This window comes from Myiozetetes cayanensis, unplaced genomic scaffold (assembly GCF_022539395.1).
Source record: "Myiozetetes cayanensis isolate MyiCay16 unplaced genomic scaffold, myiCay2020 scf1, whole genome shotgun sequence".
Taxonomy (NCBI): Eukaryota; Metazoa; Chordata; class Aves; order Passeriformes; family Tyrannidae; genus Myiozetetes; species Myiozetetes cayanensis.
The window spans coordinates 10053077-10071554 of NW_026086604.1; the positions used below are offsets into that span (position 1 = coordinate 10053077).

The 18478-nt window shown below is 43.6% G+C and overlaps 1 protein-coding gene across 18 annotated transcripts in view; it reads left to right on the forward strand.

Annotated features, from left to right (window-relative positions):
* Positions 1 to 18478, forward strand: part of MTSS1 (MTSS I-BAR domain containing 1) — a 127322-nt gene that overhangs the window by 76404 nt on the left and 32440 nt on the right. For all 18 annotated transcript variants that reach the window (XM_050313989.1, XM_050314043.1, XM_050313956.1 and 15 more), the window contains 2 exons: positions 15737 to 15821; positions 17226 to 17317. In XM_050313989.1, the coding sequence (XP_050169946.1) occupies positions 15737 to 15821; positions 17226 to 17317 (177 nt within the window). The remainder of the gene's footprint in view (positions 1 to 15736; positions 15822 to 17225; positions 17318 to 18478) is intronic.

The following is an 18478-nucleotide window of genomic DNA, read 5'->3' on the forward strand; positions in this document are numbered from 1 at the left end:
TACTCTCTGATGTAAAAGAGCCTTCCAGGTTGATGAAGGTGATACACTTTCCTATCAAAATGCTGGACTGGCTCTTCTTGATGATTCATGCTCCTTAGATTGCATCCAGTTGACTGCTGTGAGTCACCAGGACAGGTGGTGTCTGACTTGGCGGCTCTCCTGAAGGAGCATTTGGATGGTGATGGAGGAAAACTTGCAGATAAAATAACAGAATGCCATACTAAAGCATCTAAACTCTAGGTCACTTAAAAAGTCAGTGATGTGCAGTGAATATCAGCAGCAATATCAGCAGTGCATTATCACTCCAATTTAAATATAGATTTTAAAGGAAGTTTGTAATATTTTCTGCATATGGATGTTTTATGGCAGGAAGTGTATCCTGCTATAAATGAATTAGTCAGTTTGAGAGGCTGGGTTAAGGACTGTGTGTGACTTAAGCTGGGAAGTTTTTCCTTTCGGAAGTGTTGTCTGTACTAAATTGATGGACCACTGGCATGTTTGGAGCTTGACTGTTTCCTCACTTTTTGAATGGGATGAGAATATGCTGCTGGAACAACATATCGACTGCCAAGTTCTTGAAGAGGGATCTGGACAGGCTGGATTTGATGGGCTGAAGCCACTGGTGTGAGGTCCAACAAGGCCAAGTGCCGGGTTCTGCCTTTGGGTCACAACAACCCCATGCAGTGCTACAGGCTGAGGCAACAGTGGCTGGAAAGTGGCCCAGTGGAAAGAGACCTGGGGGTACTGGTCAATAGCAGGTGAACATCAGCCAGTCCAGGTGGCCAAGAAGGCCAGTGGCATCCTGGCTTGTATCAAAACTAGCATGGCCTGTGGGAGCAGAGTAGTGATTGTCCCTCTGTATTTGGCACTGGTGAAACTGCACTTCAAATCCTGTTTTCGGTTTTTGACCCCTCACTGCAAGAAGGACATTGAGGTGCCAGAGCCAGTCCAGAGAATGGCAGTGGATCTGGAGAAGGGTCTGGAGAGTAAGTCACATGAGGAGTAGCTGAGGGAGTGGGGTGTGTTTGGCCTGCAGGAAAGGAGACTGAGGGGTGACCTTATTGCCCTCTACAGCCACACAAAGGAGGTTGTAGCCAGATGGGAATCAGGCTCTTCTCTCAGGCAACTAGACAGAACCAGAGGAAATGGCCTCAAACTCCACCAGGGGAGGTTCAGATTGGATATCAGGAAGAATTTCTTCGCTGAAAGGGTGGTTAAACATCGGAACAGGCTGTCTGGGTAAGTTGTAGAATCACCAGTCCTGGAGATGTTCAAGAAATAATTACACTTGCCACTTAGGGCTGTTGTTTAGTTAACATGGTAGGTGGTAGGTCAGAGGTTGGACTTGATGATCTTGGAGGTCTTTTCCAACCTAAGATTCTATGATTCTGTGATACCTTAGTGGCCAACAGTGGCCGTGATTGTGAAGCAGTCTTGTGAACTGAGGGAAATTGGACCCTGTTCTGACATCTGGTGAGGTCTTGTGTTGTTTTCTCTCTGTATGCCCATCTTTCTGGTGAGTGTTATCATCTCTAGTGGTTCTTCTTATTTTTTGGGAGGGATCCTTGATGCACTAATGGCCTTTTCCAGGGAACTGCTGCTGGGAGACGTTGATGCTAGTCACATAGAGACAGAAGGGTCCAAAAACTTCTAAAGGAGTAGGGTGGATAACAACATCCTGCTGCAGATACAAGGATCCACATTTGTGCCTGGTTTTGCAGTGTGCCTAAGGCTGTTCCTGGCAGCCTTGCTCCAAGTGCACCACATCACTTTGGCCGGAGAGCCAAAGGAAGCTGGCTGAGCTCCTGAGCCCATCAAACACTCGTGTGCTGCTGGCTGCAGAAGGAAGGATGCCTCACACATGAGGGCTCGTGGATTGTGTAGATTTTGGATTGACGTTTGACCCCGCTAACAGATGGCAGAATAAATTGATGAGGGATATATTTTTAAATGAGCAAATTGTACTTCTGGTCTCTGCCTGCTTGTCAGAACATTTTTCTTGACATGTGGCTTGGCAGAGAGGTGGCTGAGGCAGGTGCTCATCCTGCCCCAAGCGTTTGAGGTACCCCCAGTTTGACTTCTCTGTGGTTAGAGATAGGTCAGTCTTTCTCACCAGCAAAGTCCCATTGAAAGTTGTTTGGAAACTGCAAACTGTTTTCTCACCAGCACAGGTGTTTGAAACATGTCCAGTCCAACTCTGTTAACAGCACCTTAAAGCAAAAGTGCATTTTTAGTAGTCAACAGGGTACTAAACAATAGGTACATTTGGGCGAGGAGCACCCTGTCCGTGGTACTCCCTGGAGGTGACTCCGCACAGAGGTCAGGCTGAAGGAGGATGGTGCCCGTTGGGAAAGAGCTTCTGCTAAAAATTCTCTTCACCTTTTCTCGCAAGCTGATTTCTTTTGATGCCACTTTTTCTTCCTTTTGCAAAAGGCAGTCAAGCTTCAAAGGGAGCCATATCATGCCATGTTCTGTATGCACTTTAGGTTAAACCTAAAGTGGAGTCTTCTCGTGTTCAGTCAGTGCTAGAAAAAAGGTGCATGGGGATACTCCCCCCTCCAGCTCATCGTGTATGCTGACTTGACTTGTAAGAGTTGCCTCTAGTAAAGGAGTAGTCATTGGATGGGTAATTGCTGATGCTGATTTATAGCTGTTTTGTTTTCAATCACATTCTTAAATGCTTTAAAATAGTGTTAGGTCTAATTTTGTTTTCATGGCAGATGATTCACCATTTCTCTCTTTAGATCTCAATATGTTTTCTAGTTGTTTCATGCCTATATCTGCCCCTAGTTTAACAAACCTGGTATAGAGCTCTGTTAGTAGATAAACCAGGGCTCCTTCAGTGGCAATCTGTTCTTGTTAATGTTTACAATTTCATCAGACTCACTCTGTATAGTAAAATAATTCACGTCCCACATGTATTGTTGGTTTATCCTGGGTTGCCGACTGAGGTACCTTTTTCTTGATTTATTATATTCTGACCTGCAAGCCATGCCTTTCACAGCCTTTTGATCCTGTTGGGAACGGCAGATTAATGAGACTAACTGCTTTCTTTGGAGCGATTCTTTTTCTTAACCAGAGAAACACTGCTTACATCAAGACCCAATTATACCGCCCTTACTCCCGTACCAAAACCCAGTTCTTTGGGGGCTGTCTTTTTAATTGAATCATCTATTTTACCTACTTTAAACAAACTGTTACAAAAATCCAGGCTGGAGCCTGTTGCAGGCGGTTGTTATCTGGAACGGGTTGCAGCTGGACAGATGAAACCTGGCAATTATTTCTGTCGAAGGCGTTGCCCTTGAGTTCTCTTGGGATGAGTGGCAGTGGGAGAGAAATGCAGCGATGCTCGTCGCCCGTGCGAGTGCTGCATTGCAGCTGCTGTCGGCTGACGTCACGAGCAGATACTCCGGCAGCCGAGGGGCTGGTCGGGAGCCTGAGCAGAGCGTGGCTTCAGTGCTGTGTTAGCAACAGATCTCACGGTCTGTGTTTTCTGTGCTTCTTAGTGCGTTTCTTGCGCTTCCTTTCTGCGCAGGGAGCCCTCCATCAGCAGCTCTCTGTTCTCCTTAATGCGGTGTAAAAAGCTGCGAGTGCTTACCCGCTTTACCGGGTATGGGCTGGAGGGCTTTTTAGCCTCATTTTTTTAGTATTTATTTAGAGACTTACACATGTCATATTACAATTACAGCTTTTACACCATTTGAACCTGTCTGTTTTAATTAGCAGTTAGCATTGCCCTATTTATAGATAGATGAAAAAGGCACAAGTTAGCCAGTTTGCAGTGCAGGGTGTATTTGCTTCTGTTGGCAAGTGGTTTGTATCCATTTTTCCATAGCTAAACTGGCTTGGCAACCTGCAGATGTTGCAGGCATTGGGTACTGATGCTTGAAATAGAGATGGACTCTGAAGAGGATGTGGGATGGGGAGAAATAAATCAGAAACTGCTGTTGCACTAGAAGTCTATTAAGACTGATGATACGTCACGCTTACCAGAGCATAACTGCAGAAGTTGACCACATGAAAAACGAGCACATTAAAAATATATATATTTTAAATCGTGCTTGTGTCACATTATTAAGGTTCGTTTTCACTGTGGCGTGTTGTGGTAACAAAACTAGTTACCAATACAAGTGTTTGGCTGTTCAGTGTGGTTAAGTTGGTTAGTGGGTATTTGTACAAGCGGGTAAAAACAGATTGCTTCTTTCTGGAACAAGTTGTGTCTGGTCTATAAATGATGTGAAAAGTGTGTGTGTTTTTCTTTTCAACTGCAACATAAAATTTGTAAAAGTTTTGGCCTGTGCTGACCCTGCAGTACCCAGGAGACCGTCAAGAAATGAGAACAGCATTGTGTTATTAAACACCCACGTGTTAGCTGCTCCTCAAGGACTGTCTGCAGATGCATTTTACTCTGGGGAAAACAACTTGAGGCACCTTTGCCCTCTTTGAGAAGCTCTCCTTAAATAAAATCATAAATTACTTCTCAGTGCAGATGTTAAACACAGGCACATCAGTGGTGTTGAGCAGCCCACGTGGGGGTCCCTTGTTGCTGGGTACAAGGTGCTGGGAGGGTGCTTTGCTCTGTGCAGCATTTGGTTGCCATCATTTTGACACGGTTGTGTTGCAGCCTGGGCTTTGCACTGCCTGTTGATTTGTGGTAGGGTACAAACCCTTGTCTCAAAAAACACAGTTTATGGATCAGTGCCTTAAGGCATTGCTACCCATCAGGGGAAGGTGGGCAATTCAGTAACTCTCTCTTTCCTGCCCACTGTTTCAGAGCAGCTGCATCCTTATTCTGCAGCCTGTGCTTTTCATTGTCTTGCAAGAATTCAGCCTTTCAGTCTAGGACAGAGCTGACCATGCTGGTGAGCTGCAGGTGGATTTGAGTCAAACTTATACTTGGGGATTTGGGACTAGAGCCCAAGAATTAAAGCTTTCAAAGGCTCTCACTTCAGTTAGCAAAATAAAATCTTGTTATTTCTGTTGGCTTTTTCTGTTACAAACTGCATCATTTGAGACCACATGGCAAGAGTTGAGTGATCTAAGACTTTCTTCCTCAGCATATCCAACACAGAAATAGAAGTGTGGGTTTCCTCAGGCTCTTTGTGACTGTGTGCACATTTGTGTGTGTAGGTTCTGAGCAACCTGTCCTCAAATTGACCATTTCTGGGAGAAGAGCTGGTTGAATTGATTCTGTTTCACGTGGCTGAGCAGGATTGAAGGAAGGGGAAACCTTTCACTTAACAATATCACTGTGGAATGTTGGAATGTGGGTTACATGGTACTAAATCAAGGTGGTCTCTGGGGGAGAGCAGATAATACAGTTCTAAATAGGAGGTGACCCTTTCCAAGCACTTGTAATTTGTATGCTAGTCCTGTGCATTACAGTGGTTAAAGCCTAGATCAGAAATCCTTCATCCAACTTTAACACTTTCTTTCATCTTTAATGGGTAAATTAATAGCAGTAGGTCACAGCCAGCTGGGTATTGTAGGTGCAGGTTGATGAGGTCTGTTAGAAGAATAAGGGAGCATCAGAGCGTGTGAAGAGCTGTAAGGCTTAGATGGATTTCCTGCATTACCAGAGATGTCAAATGACCAGATGAATGTTTCTTTGCTAAAATCAACTTAGCTGTAAAGTATTGTGAATTAATTTTTGAGAAACCTGAAGAAATGCAGCAAGTTAGCAACTGGGGTGACTCCTTTTTTTTAGGAGGTCCTTAATTGGTTTTGTGTAATTTTCACAATACCACAGACTTTCCCAGGTTGGGTTGTGAAAATGTTTTTTTGTGTGCCTGTGGTGGATGTTTGAATTCCTTTGACATCAAAACTTTCACTTGCATAAAACAAATAAACACTTTCCACATATATTTACTATGTTATATTGACAAAGCAGTGTCAGAGGCGCTTGGAAAACAGTGGGTTTGAACTGCTGGGACAGTGGACTCTGGATTTTAGGTAAGGAAAACAATTTTATAGTGGCACTAAGCAGCAGCCCAGGAATCTCCACCCCTAGAGACATTCAAGGCTGGACTGGACAGATCCCCAGAAACCTCATCCAAGTTGGCCTCACTTTTATTGGGGTAGCAGACCACACAGCCTTCCGAGGCCCCTTCCAGTCTTGTCTCCCTGGTTTATGCTGAGTGAGATGTTGAAAGGAAGGACTAATAAACAAATGTGTTACACCAGTATTTGGAGGGGAGCAGTCCAGGAGGATCGACTTTCCCCAATGTGGAAGGAGGGGCATCCCCTAAGAAGGGTGTCAGCATAGGTTTTCATGGCACTGCTACAAAAGCCTTAGCAGTGCTCTGTATGTGGATTGCAGTCTTGTTTAAAGCTGCCCAGCCCCAGTTGGTTTGGTAATTAAGGACTGTAAGATGATCAGGACTTGGCTAGAGCACTGATAGTGCTCGGAAGGTCTGTCTTGGGTGGAGTGTAAGGTGTGAGTCCCTTCCTAGTCCTCTTCTGGGGGCTGTTCAATGGGAGGAGATACTAAAGGTGTTCTGTGTTGCAGTGAGAGAATGGCGAAAACAGTGGAGAAGGAGGGTAGCTTCTGCTCCCCTTTCAGGTTTTAAATTTCAGGATTTGCAAAGCCCAGTTCTTAATTAATCTTTGTTCTCCTGCCTTTTGAATTCTGATTTTTCTGATTTATTCAAGTCCTGGTTTTCAAAAGCTTCTTGCTGTTCTTACTAAGGGTGATCAAGTGCTATTTCAAAACTTGGCCTTCTTGTCCAGGTCTCACAAACCTGGTGTGCAATTACACGTGTGCAGGTCACAGCAGGCAAGCACAGCCAGATTGTGTGCATCTGCCGTTTCAGTGGTCGAGATGTGTTTGCTACAGTTCAGCAGGGCTTGTTTGGAAGAAGAAATGCAGTTACTCTGTCCTGGCAGAAAGAGATAAGCTCGTCCTTGGTGCTGCCGAGTGCCGTGCTGTACGCCGTGCTTGTAATGCTGTTCACCGAGGCAGCTTCGTTTGATCTTCTCTGCAAGATGGGCTTTTTTTCTTTTTGGGAATCAAAGAATTGGAGCTTTTCTCCTGCTGCACTCTTTGTGGTTTAAGCAGGCACACTTTAAATGCAGGCTGACAGCATAGATTGTTCAGAAGGATTTGTGGGATAAACAGGAGTTTGCCGGCGGAACACGTGAATCTGTGCATTCAAGGCAGCCAAAGATCTGGTGAGCACAGCCCTGTGCTTGTAAGCTGTCTCACCTGATCTGCATGCAAGCCTTGTGTGAACTTTGCTTGCTACTTACAAGTAAAGGAGAAAATGTCCGTACCTTTAATAAATTCAAAAGTATGAACTCAGAGTTTGCTGTGTTTTTCAGAGCGTGTGCTTACTGAGCTTGTGGCCAAAAGCACAAAGGTCTCCAGTTCCTCTGCCTGGAGATGAAACTGTCCTCATTTCACTTTCCATAACAGGTGGAATATGTCTGTCTTTTTTTTTTTAAAGCCGAGTTCACTGTTGTATATCAAATTCCTTTGTACTGCAGGCTCAAGCAGCCAGCTGGTGTCAAACACATGCATTGACATTGTCCTTTGCTTTTGTGAAAATTCATTATATTTCAGTAAGGCTGAGGAAGCTGACATTGAAAATTAGTCGAGTGTGGCCAAAAAAAAATCCCAAACCTATCAGTGGGGACAGAGCTGGTTAACTGTTTGAGAGCTGACCCAGTAAACAGCACAACTGTCTGTATATATAGCACCAGGCAATATGAGCTTTGAGGCAATCCAGGTAACTGTAAACACCAGTGCCATGGATTCTTGCTAACCTCTCATTATCTGCCACTCAATTAAAAAGGTGCAGAGGTTTTCCATGTGTCTGCTGATGAGTCTCTTGCGGTTTAGAGTAGAAGTAATCTGCAAAGTCACTGTGATTTTAATTTCTTCTACCAAGAAGGCTTCTACCAAGCCTTGTTGAAATGAGTTTGGGGTGGCACTAAATCAATCAGTGGGGATGAAGTTGAGCCATGAGTATTCCAATAAATATATGAGACAGTTTTTAAGTTTGGAGCACACAGAGCAGCTGCATTGAGAAAGCACCTGAATGAAGATGTATGTATTGCCTTTTGAAGCATCACCTCCAGTACAACACCACTCCTTCCCCCATATATATGTGTTGTAGTTAGAGATCATTAACTCCGAGCAAAGGCACAAGGTTGCTCAAGTGAGAGGGAACCTCATCCCTGAATACTTGGGTCAGGGGCTGAGCTTCCCCTGGTGCCCAGGGACTGAGATTCTGCACCCAGAGCTTAGGTGTGCATTGAGTCTTTTGGTGGGTTGATGATGATGTGTCTCTGTATAACTAACTGAAAAATAACATACTTTCTCTAAAATTTCTTGAACTGATAATTTCTTGTGGTAGTTTCAATGATATTTACCTCCCTTTGTCCCTCCATGATCTTTCTCTCCATTCACTAAAGGAAGCGTGCTCTGGTGGAAGAAGTGACAGCATATAAAAATAGCACTGCCTTATTCTGCAGATCTGCTTGCTGTGGGGTTTCAGTTAGATCTGCTGACTTGGATTTAAAAATAAACTTTTCTTCTGCTTTTTGCACCTGCTTGTCCTGGTGGTGCTCGATTTTGCTTTGGAGGCAGCAGCCATTTGGTGGTGGCTGGAATCCTTGCTGGATTGGGATCAGCGGCACAGGTGGTTGGGAAACTCAAGGGGCTTTTGGCTTCTGGGGCCAGAGGTGTTTGCAAGGCCAATAGGTAAACACAAAGAGGAGAGAGAGCTTCAAGGCTTTTTACAGCATCTGTGGAAGTTGTCAGTTCAAAGTAAGCAGTGCATGTGCTGCCGAGTGTGCAGTGGAATTGCATTTGGCGTTCCAAGCCATTTGCTGTAAGTGTATTATCCCTTTCCCTCATTGAATACTGCTGGCCTCTAATCAGATTACATCACAGTTCATCGCTGGGTCCAGACGAAATAAAGACTGGTACTTCAGAAGAACGTAAGTATCATGAGTTACTGCCTTCTTCACATATTGGGCTGACGTTAAATGTTCATTTAAAGTCAAATTCATCAAGGTATGGAGATCAGTGAGTCTGACTATCTAAATGGGCCTGAACCAGATCTCCATCTTTCCACTGTCTGGAGCACACAGTGGAGCGTGGTCCTCAGTGCGCTGAGTATCCCTGGCTGATGGAGCTGGCCCTTGGATACTTGTTGGCTGGCAGCTCAGCTCTGGAATGCTGCGTAGGTGAGGGATTACTCCAGAATAGTGCACAGGCTTGGCCTCATGTTCTTCAGCAGCCTCAGGAATTCCCATTTCATCACAGAGTCCTTTTTATTAGCGTGCTCCTTTTTTTATTGGAGAGCGAGCTTGGTGACTCATGTCACCTGCCTTCCTTGAGCCATTAGTGGATATAGCACTTGGAGCAAAGCAGTTGGATCTGCTCAGATTAAGACCATTAGGTTTATGGAGCTGTTTATAGAATGATTCTGGAAGTATGTTTTTCCATAGATTTGAAAAGAAATGAGGAAAAGGTATGGGCAGTAGTGGGCACAGGTTCATTGTGAGTACAGATGTTCAGCAGGCCCTGTATGTTTTCAGTACTGAAAATATTAGTATTCCAAAGAATAAAATGTAAATAACAGCCCTTGGAAAATACAAGTGTGGCATTTGTTTTCTAAGCAAATCTGTTTTTAATGATGCATTGTTTATGTGGCACTAAAACCTTGACGCAGAACTCTGGGCTCATAAAAATGAGCAACAAGCACCTGTGAGGAGGGATGGATCTTAATTCTTGAAAGAAATCACCAGAAGAAAAATGCTGCTGTCTGTGCTGGCAACAGTGTTTTTGAAAGGGAGAGGAGGAGGGACCAATCTAGCTTGCACTCCTGACACAAATACCTCAGACTTGAGGATTTTGTTACTAGCAAGCATTTCTGCTTGGACTTTTACTGCTCCCTAACAGGATGTCACAGTTCAGTGATGCATTTTGTATCTCCTGCAATTTCGTGAATCAGTGACAGACTTCTTAGTTTCTCAGAATTTGAACCATTGTGTCCTACGATAACTTAAAACCTTCCCAAAGCATTTTTGGGCACCTGTGTGTGTGACATCCTCTTTCAAAGCAGAGGGCCACAGGAGAGCTTTTCATTTATGCACCGAAGGCTGACTAAACGTAAACTGTCCAGAGATCAGAGCAGGGCTAGTTCATGACTGTATTTATATGTTGGATGGACTGTGAAGTGACCTCTGTGCATGAGTGAAGTTCTGACCCTGCTTCTTTACTGGCACTGCTCATTCAACTCCTGGGGGGGTGAGGATTTTACCCAGCACTCTGCTTGGAGAACAGCTAGTGTAAGCAAAAATGCTGCTTAGCAGAGGAATAAGCTAGATCAGAAGAAGTCACAAGAGCTTTCTTGCATGTTCTTTAGCAGAGAACATGGTCATAGTCTGTTTTAAGGACTTCCGAAAGCTGGTGGTTGCCAGGGCAGGCTGTGGGCTAAGGGTGGTTCAGGTTTCCTGTTCCTTTGACTCCTTTGCTGTTTTAACTAACTGCCACTGCCAGTCTTCTCCTTAACTCTTCTTCCTCCTTTAAGATCAATGAAAGGGCAGTTTGAGAAAATTCTAGTCCCATCCATGAACAAATGGTAGTTTCTTCTGCAAACAAGAAAATAAACCCTGCGTTTTCCTCTCAGTGGGACTCTGTGGTGGGGCTCTGGCAAATGTGACAACTCCATAGCAGGCCTCTGTAAATATGTTTTCCAACTAAATTGCCCAAAAGGGCTCTTGACTGAACATTGCAAGCAATCTGTTCGTTTGCAATGACAACCACAGCGGTACGGTATATGACAATGGCCAGTGAGAGTTTCTTTATTAAATTTCATAAGTGATCTCGACCTTGAATCTGCATTTGTTGATCCAGTCTTCTCTGAAGGATGTCTAAATTAAATTAAAAAAAAAAAAAAAAGAAGAAGCTCAGTAAATAGGGTTTTTTTGCTGGTTTTGAGCAGCAGCTTTCAGAAACTTTAATATAAAGTGCTGCTCATAAAGGCTCATAGGAGCTGTAGGACTGAGGGTGTCCTGTTCTCTTTTCCTCACTGGTAGATGCGGAACAACATCCTTCTATTGTCTACAGTTCTTGGTGTGTTTTTCCAACTTACAGGCCTTACTTGGAGGCCATTGACACCCTGAAACATAAAGTGCTCCCATAGTTCCACTTCCAGGTTTCTGTCCCAGTAGTGATTGCTTACTTGTGTCCCAGTAGTGACTTGCCCCTGTGCTAGTCACTTTTAGGCAAAAGTCCTCATTTTTCCTCTATCTTCTGTAACACCCTGGAACTGATCCTGTCATTCTTGAGTTTCATGGAGATATAAGCATAAAATGTTTTGTAAGATCAAGGTCCATGCCACGTGTAATTAGTGATGGAAGCTGCTTGCTCTTCTAACAGCATGAATTTGGATAAGGGTTGAATAATGGCCATTAACTTAAAATGTCCTACTGTTAGTCATCCTGTCATAGCCTCCGTGTTCGGAGTTGTATTTAATAATCCAGCCTCCGTTCCACTCCTGCTTTAATCTTTACTCAAAAATGGAAGCCTCTTCTGATAACTTTGAAATTACAAACGTATTACACCCATTTTTCATCATTCTCTCCCTTTTGGAAAGAGGGAAGTAGCTGAAACATTTGGACTATGCCCTTGAAGACAAAGATGAACTCGTTAACAAGTTGGAGCCTAAAAGGCACTTCCTGAAAGGCAGCATCTTCTGAGCCTGCTGGGGTTGCTCAGCAGTGAAGGGAGAGGAGGAAGATAAGAGGTTGATTGTAGCTACTTGTTTGGAATATATAGAGGCCACGCAGTTGTACAGCTGCACATTTCATCAAATAATCATTTCCTTGATATATGGTCATCATTAAACACAAACGTAATGACTCCAATAAAACAATCAAGTCTCTTTCCTACAATCTGTCCCTGTTGTCTCTCTGCAATGTTGAATGACAAACAAGCATCAAAAGAAAATCATTTATGCCTTTATAGTGGACTGATTGTGGTGTAGTGATCCACAGACTTTCGTTTAATTATCTTACATGAAAAAAGTTTGTGATCTTTTACAGGCTTAGGCAGGAAAGGGAGAAGCAGGTGAGAGCAAAAGCACGTTTTGCCTTGCAGAGTCACCTTTTACTTATGAGAAATCAGGCTGATGTTATCACCCACTTTCTAATCAAATTTGACAGGAGCATTTTGTTAAGCCACTTTCTCTGAGTGGGAATTCTGATGAATACAGCTCTCATCTCCGGTTTCGAAGTATTACTTTACACTGTTCCCAGGCATTGTTTGCCTTAATGGATGAATTATTACAGTATGTCAGAGAAGCAGAGAATTCACAGCCTCATTTCATAAACTGAGAGTCCTGGGCACAGCAGTTTGACTTCCATAGCTGCAGAGCAGTGAATGGAGCCCAGGTCACCCCTCCAACCTACTGGTGAGTCAATGAAAAGTTTACTAGTGTGGCCTCAGTATTTCTTTTCAGGAAGTTGGAGAACACTGGAGAATGTCATAGCTTTCTTCCAGAGACCTGTTTGTAAGTGAAGTGGAGATGGGCAGTGTGTTCAGCATAATCCTGATGGACTTCTCTGTCAGATGCTCTTCTTGCCACTGTGTCTGTGGGTTGATGGCACTGAAAAAGAAGTTATCTACACTGGTCTTCTGCCTGCACAGCTCATGGCTCTGTCCTTGACTCAGTACACAGTTGGTCGCTTTTGGAGCATGTTTTTGAAAAGATAAACCATAAATTAAGTTGGAGACTGAAGCAGGTTTCATATGACCGTGGCATTGCCCAGTGTAATAAACTCCTTCCTAGATTTTGACTACTCAGGGTAGCCAATACCAGGACTTGCACACACATTAATGCTGCTTGTGAGGTCCATCTCTATGTGCAGAGTACACACTTTGGCCACCTGCTGCTGCTGTAATTTATGTAAAACATATGTTACTCTTGTTCACTGCAGCTGAGAGTGGGTGAAAGAAACAAATCCGAGCTACCATCCCTTGTTATGTTTGGATATTTTCAAACCACTGCAGTGGTACAAACAGTTTCCCTTCTGCCAGTTTGTATAGCCAGCTGATCCCAGTCCTTCAGAAACCAGGAGCATCAGTGCAGTTCTGCTGGTGGGAACCAGCCTTTGCTGAAACCTCCTTCTGAATGCTGAGATAAATCCTTTGCACTGCAGGTGTTCCTGGAAGAACAGCTGACTACATCGGTGAGAGCCACAGTGCTCCAGCTCAGTAAATCAAAGGGTGTTGAGAGGCCTGTATTTAACTTTTTCTTGCTTTCTCACGAAGCATTTGTATTCTTGACAGTTACTATATTTGGGATCAGGGAGGTTGAACTCCAGTGCTGTTGGAGTAGTTAATATATTTAGGAGGAGCAGTGGGATTCAGGTGTGGGACAAGACGGGCTGGTACGTCCTTCTTTTAGTCCAGTAACCTCTGCCAGGCCTGACCCACTCCCCGCAGCCCTCCCTGAGTCCATGCTGACCAAGCTGAGGTGCTGGCTCAGCCCTCCCAAACTTTCCAGCAGCATCCCTCATTCTCTTTCCCGAGCAGAATCCTGAACCCATCTTCTGGAACACCCTGTTTCCAGAAGGGACATGAAAAATTTCTCCAAACCATTTTTTCCCCTTTACTTCCACTTTGTTAGAGCAATCTTTATTCACAGAATAAAATTAAGACCATATTCTTGTAAATACTTCATGGTTAACATGAAGTTTCAATAGGTGGGAAAAACCAGTAGCCCTCTCATTCCCAACAAGTTTGGTTTGGTTTTTTTCCAATGTAATAACCTTTTTATTCCAAGATTTATTTATATTTGTTGTGGTTTGGGGTTTTGGTTTTGTTTCGGTTTTTTTGTTGTTGGTTTCTGTTGTTGTTTTCTAAACCAGCACAACTACCAGTGTATAGACCAAACTTTGTATTGCTGTTTGGTTGACCTTGCCTATCCATCTGTACTATATGTTGAGGGGATATATTTGTACTTCGATTGTTGGTGTTTCAGGTAAAATTCTGTTATCTTGCAATTTAATATTAACAGTAACTGGCCCTTGTTTCCTAGTCTCCAAAACACATGGTGCCTTATTTCCTTATCATTGCTCTGATATGACCCTTCCTTTTTCGTATAACAGACTAAGGAAAGCAGTGTCACTTAATCACTGACAGTATTTAATATTCCAGTATGTCTGAGTTTTTAACCTGAAAAACCTACCTTCTGCATCAACTCAATTCAGAATTACTCTGCTGGTGGCAATGGAAGTTTTTGGTTCATTTCTCCTTCTCTGTCATTGGAGTTGTGCCACATTGGGCTCTGAAATAAAATTATTTTTATTTGGCAGTGACTCCAGAGAAAAATGCCCGTTTTGGGATAGAGATGTTTTGTTGTGGATGTTGTCCTTTCTCCAGATGTTTTCTCTCTCTTACACCTCCCCCATCTTCTGTATTGCTTTTCAAGTTACCCGAGTCTGTCACAGTGTGTGCAAGTGCAGCATCACCGGAAGAGATGGGTTTGGATCCATCCCTTCCAGAGCTGGAGTCCGTATGCTTTTCCCAACCACTCATATGCAGAAAGGCTACAGCTCTTCAGTGTTACTAAATAATATTATTTCAATAGCTCCTTATAAAAACATGAGTAATTGGGCAAGTGACAAAGGACTTTCTGTTTATCTTTTTGAACAATGGAAAATGCCAAATAACCACAGTTTGTTCCAGTTATTTAGTCTCTTTGTTCCACAGCCATTTTGTGGGCACAGGATTTAATTCTGCAAGAATGCAGGAAAATGGTGACTTTTTTCATGTTTAAAAAACTGAAATTATCAAAAATTTTCAAGTTTCTTAGGAAGGTTTTTTTTTTTTTTTTTTTTTGCCTTGGGCAATGCCATTTTTAAAGCCTAAGGAAGATTTTACTCTATGATACAAGTCTAAAGTTATTCTGATAATCAGATAGGTCTTTTAAATAGTTGCTGATACATTCACTGCTGCAGAGAGCACTGCAGTTTGGAAACCTTTTGTACGAAGGTTGATGCTTGTTAGCCTGAAAAACAGTAGATTTGACTTGCAAACGGGAACCGAGCAACTACCAAAGCTAGCAGCTAACCAAAACAAAGTTATGTCGAAATTTAATGGGCTGATCAGAGCTGGTGATGCTGATGGAAGCGGGGAATGAAGGAATGTGAAGGAGCCCTTGGAGATCCGCTGGTTGTCCCGCCTGAGAGGTGCGTGAGGGGCTGCAGCGAACGGCGCCACCTCCTGGCCATGCCGGGGCCTGCGGCGTGTGGGGTCGGGCACATATCCCGGAGGAGCAGAGTCCCTTGGAGGCAGTGGATCTAAAGAGATGGGAAAATCGGATGGAATCCCCTAGGTTTATTTCCAAAATGCGTAAAGAAACTATCCATAGATGCCCACTCCCTTGTGCCGGCTTTGCTTCTTGGCTTTTGACATCTTCGGGCGCTTTTAACTCTTCTGCCGTGGAGTTGGACCTCCTAGCACGGAAAGCTGCTGGGAATAATCATGTTTGATTGTTCAGTTCTGGTCTCTAGGTAAACAGGAATGAATCTCTTCCCGAGGTGGCAGATACCCTCGAGGTCTGCCCCATTATTAGCCTGGTTGATTCCACATTTACTATTAATCTGTTTTACAGTTACTCTGGAAGACTTGGCACCTGCCTCCTGGTTCTTATACCTCTACACCACAGGCAGAAATCTCATCAGGGGTCTCACCTGCCTTCTGTTTTGTGTTTTTCAGGTGGTACCAGAGAGATTGGGTCTGCTCTCACCAGGATGTGTATGAGGCACAGAAGTATAGAGTCGAAACTCCGGCAGTTCTCAAGGTGAGTGGCTCCCTACCTGGCCTGGCACTGGAGGTTCATCTTTCTGGTGCTAAAGCTGTCCACTAGCATTGGCTTCTCAGCTGATCTCTGCCAATGTCACTGAGAAAAGCAATTTTTCTCTGCCCCACAGCACGTTAGGTGCTGTGAACATGCAGGATTTCACTGCACATTCTGGGGGCTGGGCTAGTCACCTCAAATCACCTCTAAATGCTGCGAATTCCCACTGTCAGTTCCTGTTGCTCAGTGCTGAGAAGGTGACTGCTGATGTGACCAACTGACCTGTCTTTATTTCAGTACTTTAAGCTTTGTTACTAAGTTTTAAAGCAGCAGCACCATGTTGTGCTGCTTCCTCAGCTTACTGGAGAGCCCAAACAACTTGTGGCCAAGAAAAAAACTTTCAGCAAATGAGTGTGGAAAAGGCAAATTCTCTCATCCCCTTTTTGCAGTTGAAGTTAGACTGTAGAGGTAATGAGAGAGGATTAGCTCATATGTAAGCTGGGCTGTAAAAACAATTTGTACAAGTTGTAGTTTGTACATATGTGCCTTTTTTAACCAGACTTGAAAGTTATACTTGACCTGAGGTGAAAACAAATGATGCTTCACCATTTGCTGATGACCTAGTATGTTTTTTCCCTTTTTCCACCATCTTTGGAAGTGTTCAAGGCCAGGTTGGGTAGGGCCCTGAGCAACCTGGTCTAGTGAAAGGTGTCCTTGCCCATGGCAAGGGTATTGGAACTAGATGACCTTTAAGGTCCCTTCCAACCCAAACCATTCTATGATTTTTCTGTGATTATTTTAAAATAAAGGTATTTAAGAAATTGGCTGTGAAGAGACAACTTTAGTCTCCAGTTACCCAAGAGTTAGCTGTTTAAATGATTTGATCCCAGTCTCATTAATTAGTGCAGCATTACTGGTGCTGTAACTTGGGCTCCACTGGTGCAAGGTGAGGCCCATCACTGGCCAGGATGTTGTTCTCTTGTACAACTGCTCTGTCTTCTTGTGTATTTACATGTGTTATTTAAGTTTATAATTTTCATGGCTGCGTGAACCTTTCTGGTCTCCAGAGTATCCATTTAAACTGTGTGACAGCTCAGTAGGATCTAACTGTTTACATTGACCTGTTTTGGGTCATTCCTCTGCTTTACTCTCTGTTCCTCACTGTCCTGAACTTCTGCACAGTAATTCTGGTTATTTTGTGATGTGGATTTTTACTCTTTTTTTGATCCAGTTCTTTCTTTTGCTTTCTCCAGTGTAAACATTTTTATGTTCTGATATTTACATTGTGACACTGGTAGCTGTCACAGCAAAAAGTAAAAATACTCCAATATTGACCTTGGCTCTCTCTGTAAGAATAGGGGCATCTGCAGGATTTGATTGCTCTTTGTGTTTTTCCAACAAAATTAGTGCTTTAATTGACTGTCTGATAAACCCACTTCAAGAACAGATGGAAGAGTGGAAGAAAGTGGCCAATCAGCTGGATAAAGACCATGCAAAAGGTAGTTACAGAGGAAGAATTCTTTAATAGGAGTAAAATTGTGATATCAGTTTTTCTTCCTCTTTTCATGTTTGTACTGGGGAACTGAATGACGTGCTTAAATATGTATAGCAACTTCTCGTTTCTAAAACACTCCTCTCCCAAAGTGCCTAACAAAATTTTAACCCTTGCTATGCGTTTTGGAGGTTTAGTTTGCAGGACCCCAAAGGGTGGGTTGTTTCCTTGACTGATAAGCCGTGACTAGTTGTAACTCTGTCAGCCTGCTCTCCCTGTGTGTTCTCCAATAGTTCTGAGGACTGGAGATGCCACATCCTTCCCTGCAAAGCCCCGGGGTGTCATTAAAAGCAAATTGTAAGATCATGTTACACCTCAGACACAACGTCCTCCAGAGAATGCACAGCCCTGTAAAACACTGAGCATCATTATTTTATACCTGGTGCCACACAGAAATGTTGCACCTGGGGAGAGGGAGAGCTGTATCCTGGACATGGGTTGCCCAGAGCTGCAGTGCTGATGATGGCTCCAGAGGCTTTCCTGGGGGAATGAGCAGGAGGCGGCAGTCTTGCCTCCATAGCAAGTGCATAGGTAGATGCCTTTGGCTTTGCAAAACTTATATTGGGGATGGTGGCCCTCTAGCACAGGTGCTGAAAGCAGGTTCCAGTTCACCACTTGAAAATTGAAGACTTTGACTATGTCTGAAAGAAGCAAGAGCACCATAATTTATTTTGGAGAGGGTGAGAACTTATGGGAAGGAGTGGGCTTGGCCTCCAAGAGAGGATTTGCTTCTTGCTCCACTGTTACTGTGATCACATAGAAGCAGTTGAATCAGAAGCCCTTGATAAAATCCCTACCTTGTGCTGCAGAGAGTGTTAAGCAGGTAGGGAGGAGTCACCTGGGTTCCTGCAGGTAGGGGTGACCCTGGCCAAAGTGGCGGTGAGATTTAGGGTTTAGTGGGCAGACTTGGGTGTTGGGAGTGCAGTTGGCCTCGGTACAGTTCTTGTGCCTGCCACCAGCCTGCTTTTGTTTTTCCATCTATTAGAAGAGTAGTAACATTGACTCCTTTGTTAAAGTGTATGTGTATATGTACATACATGCATACATGCCTTTTTTTTTATTTTTTAAATTTTTTTTAAAGTATCAGCTTTCATATCTGGTACCTTTA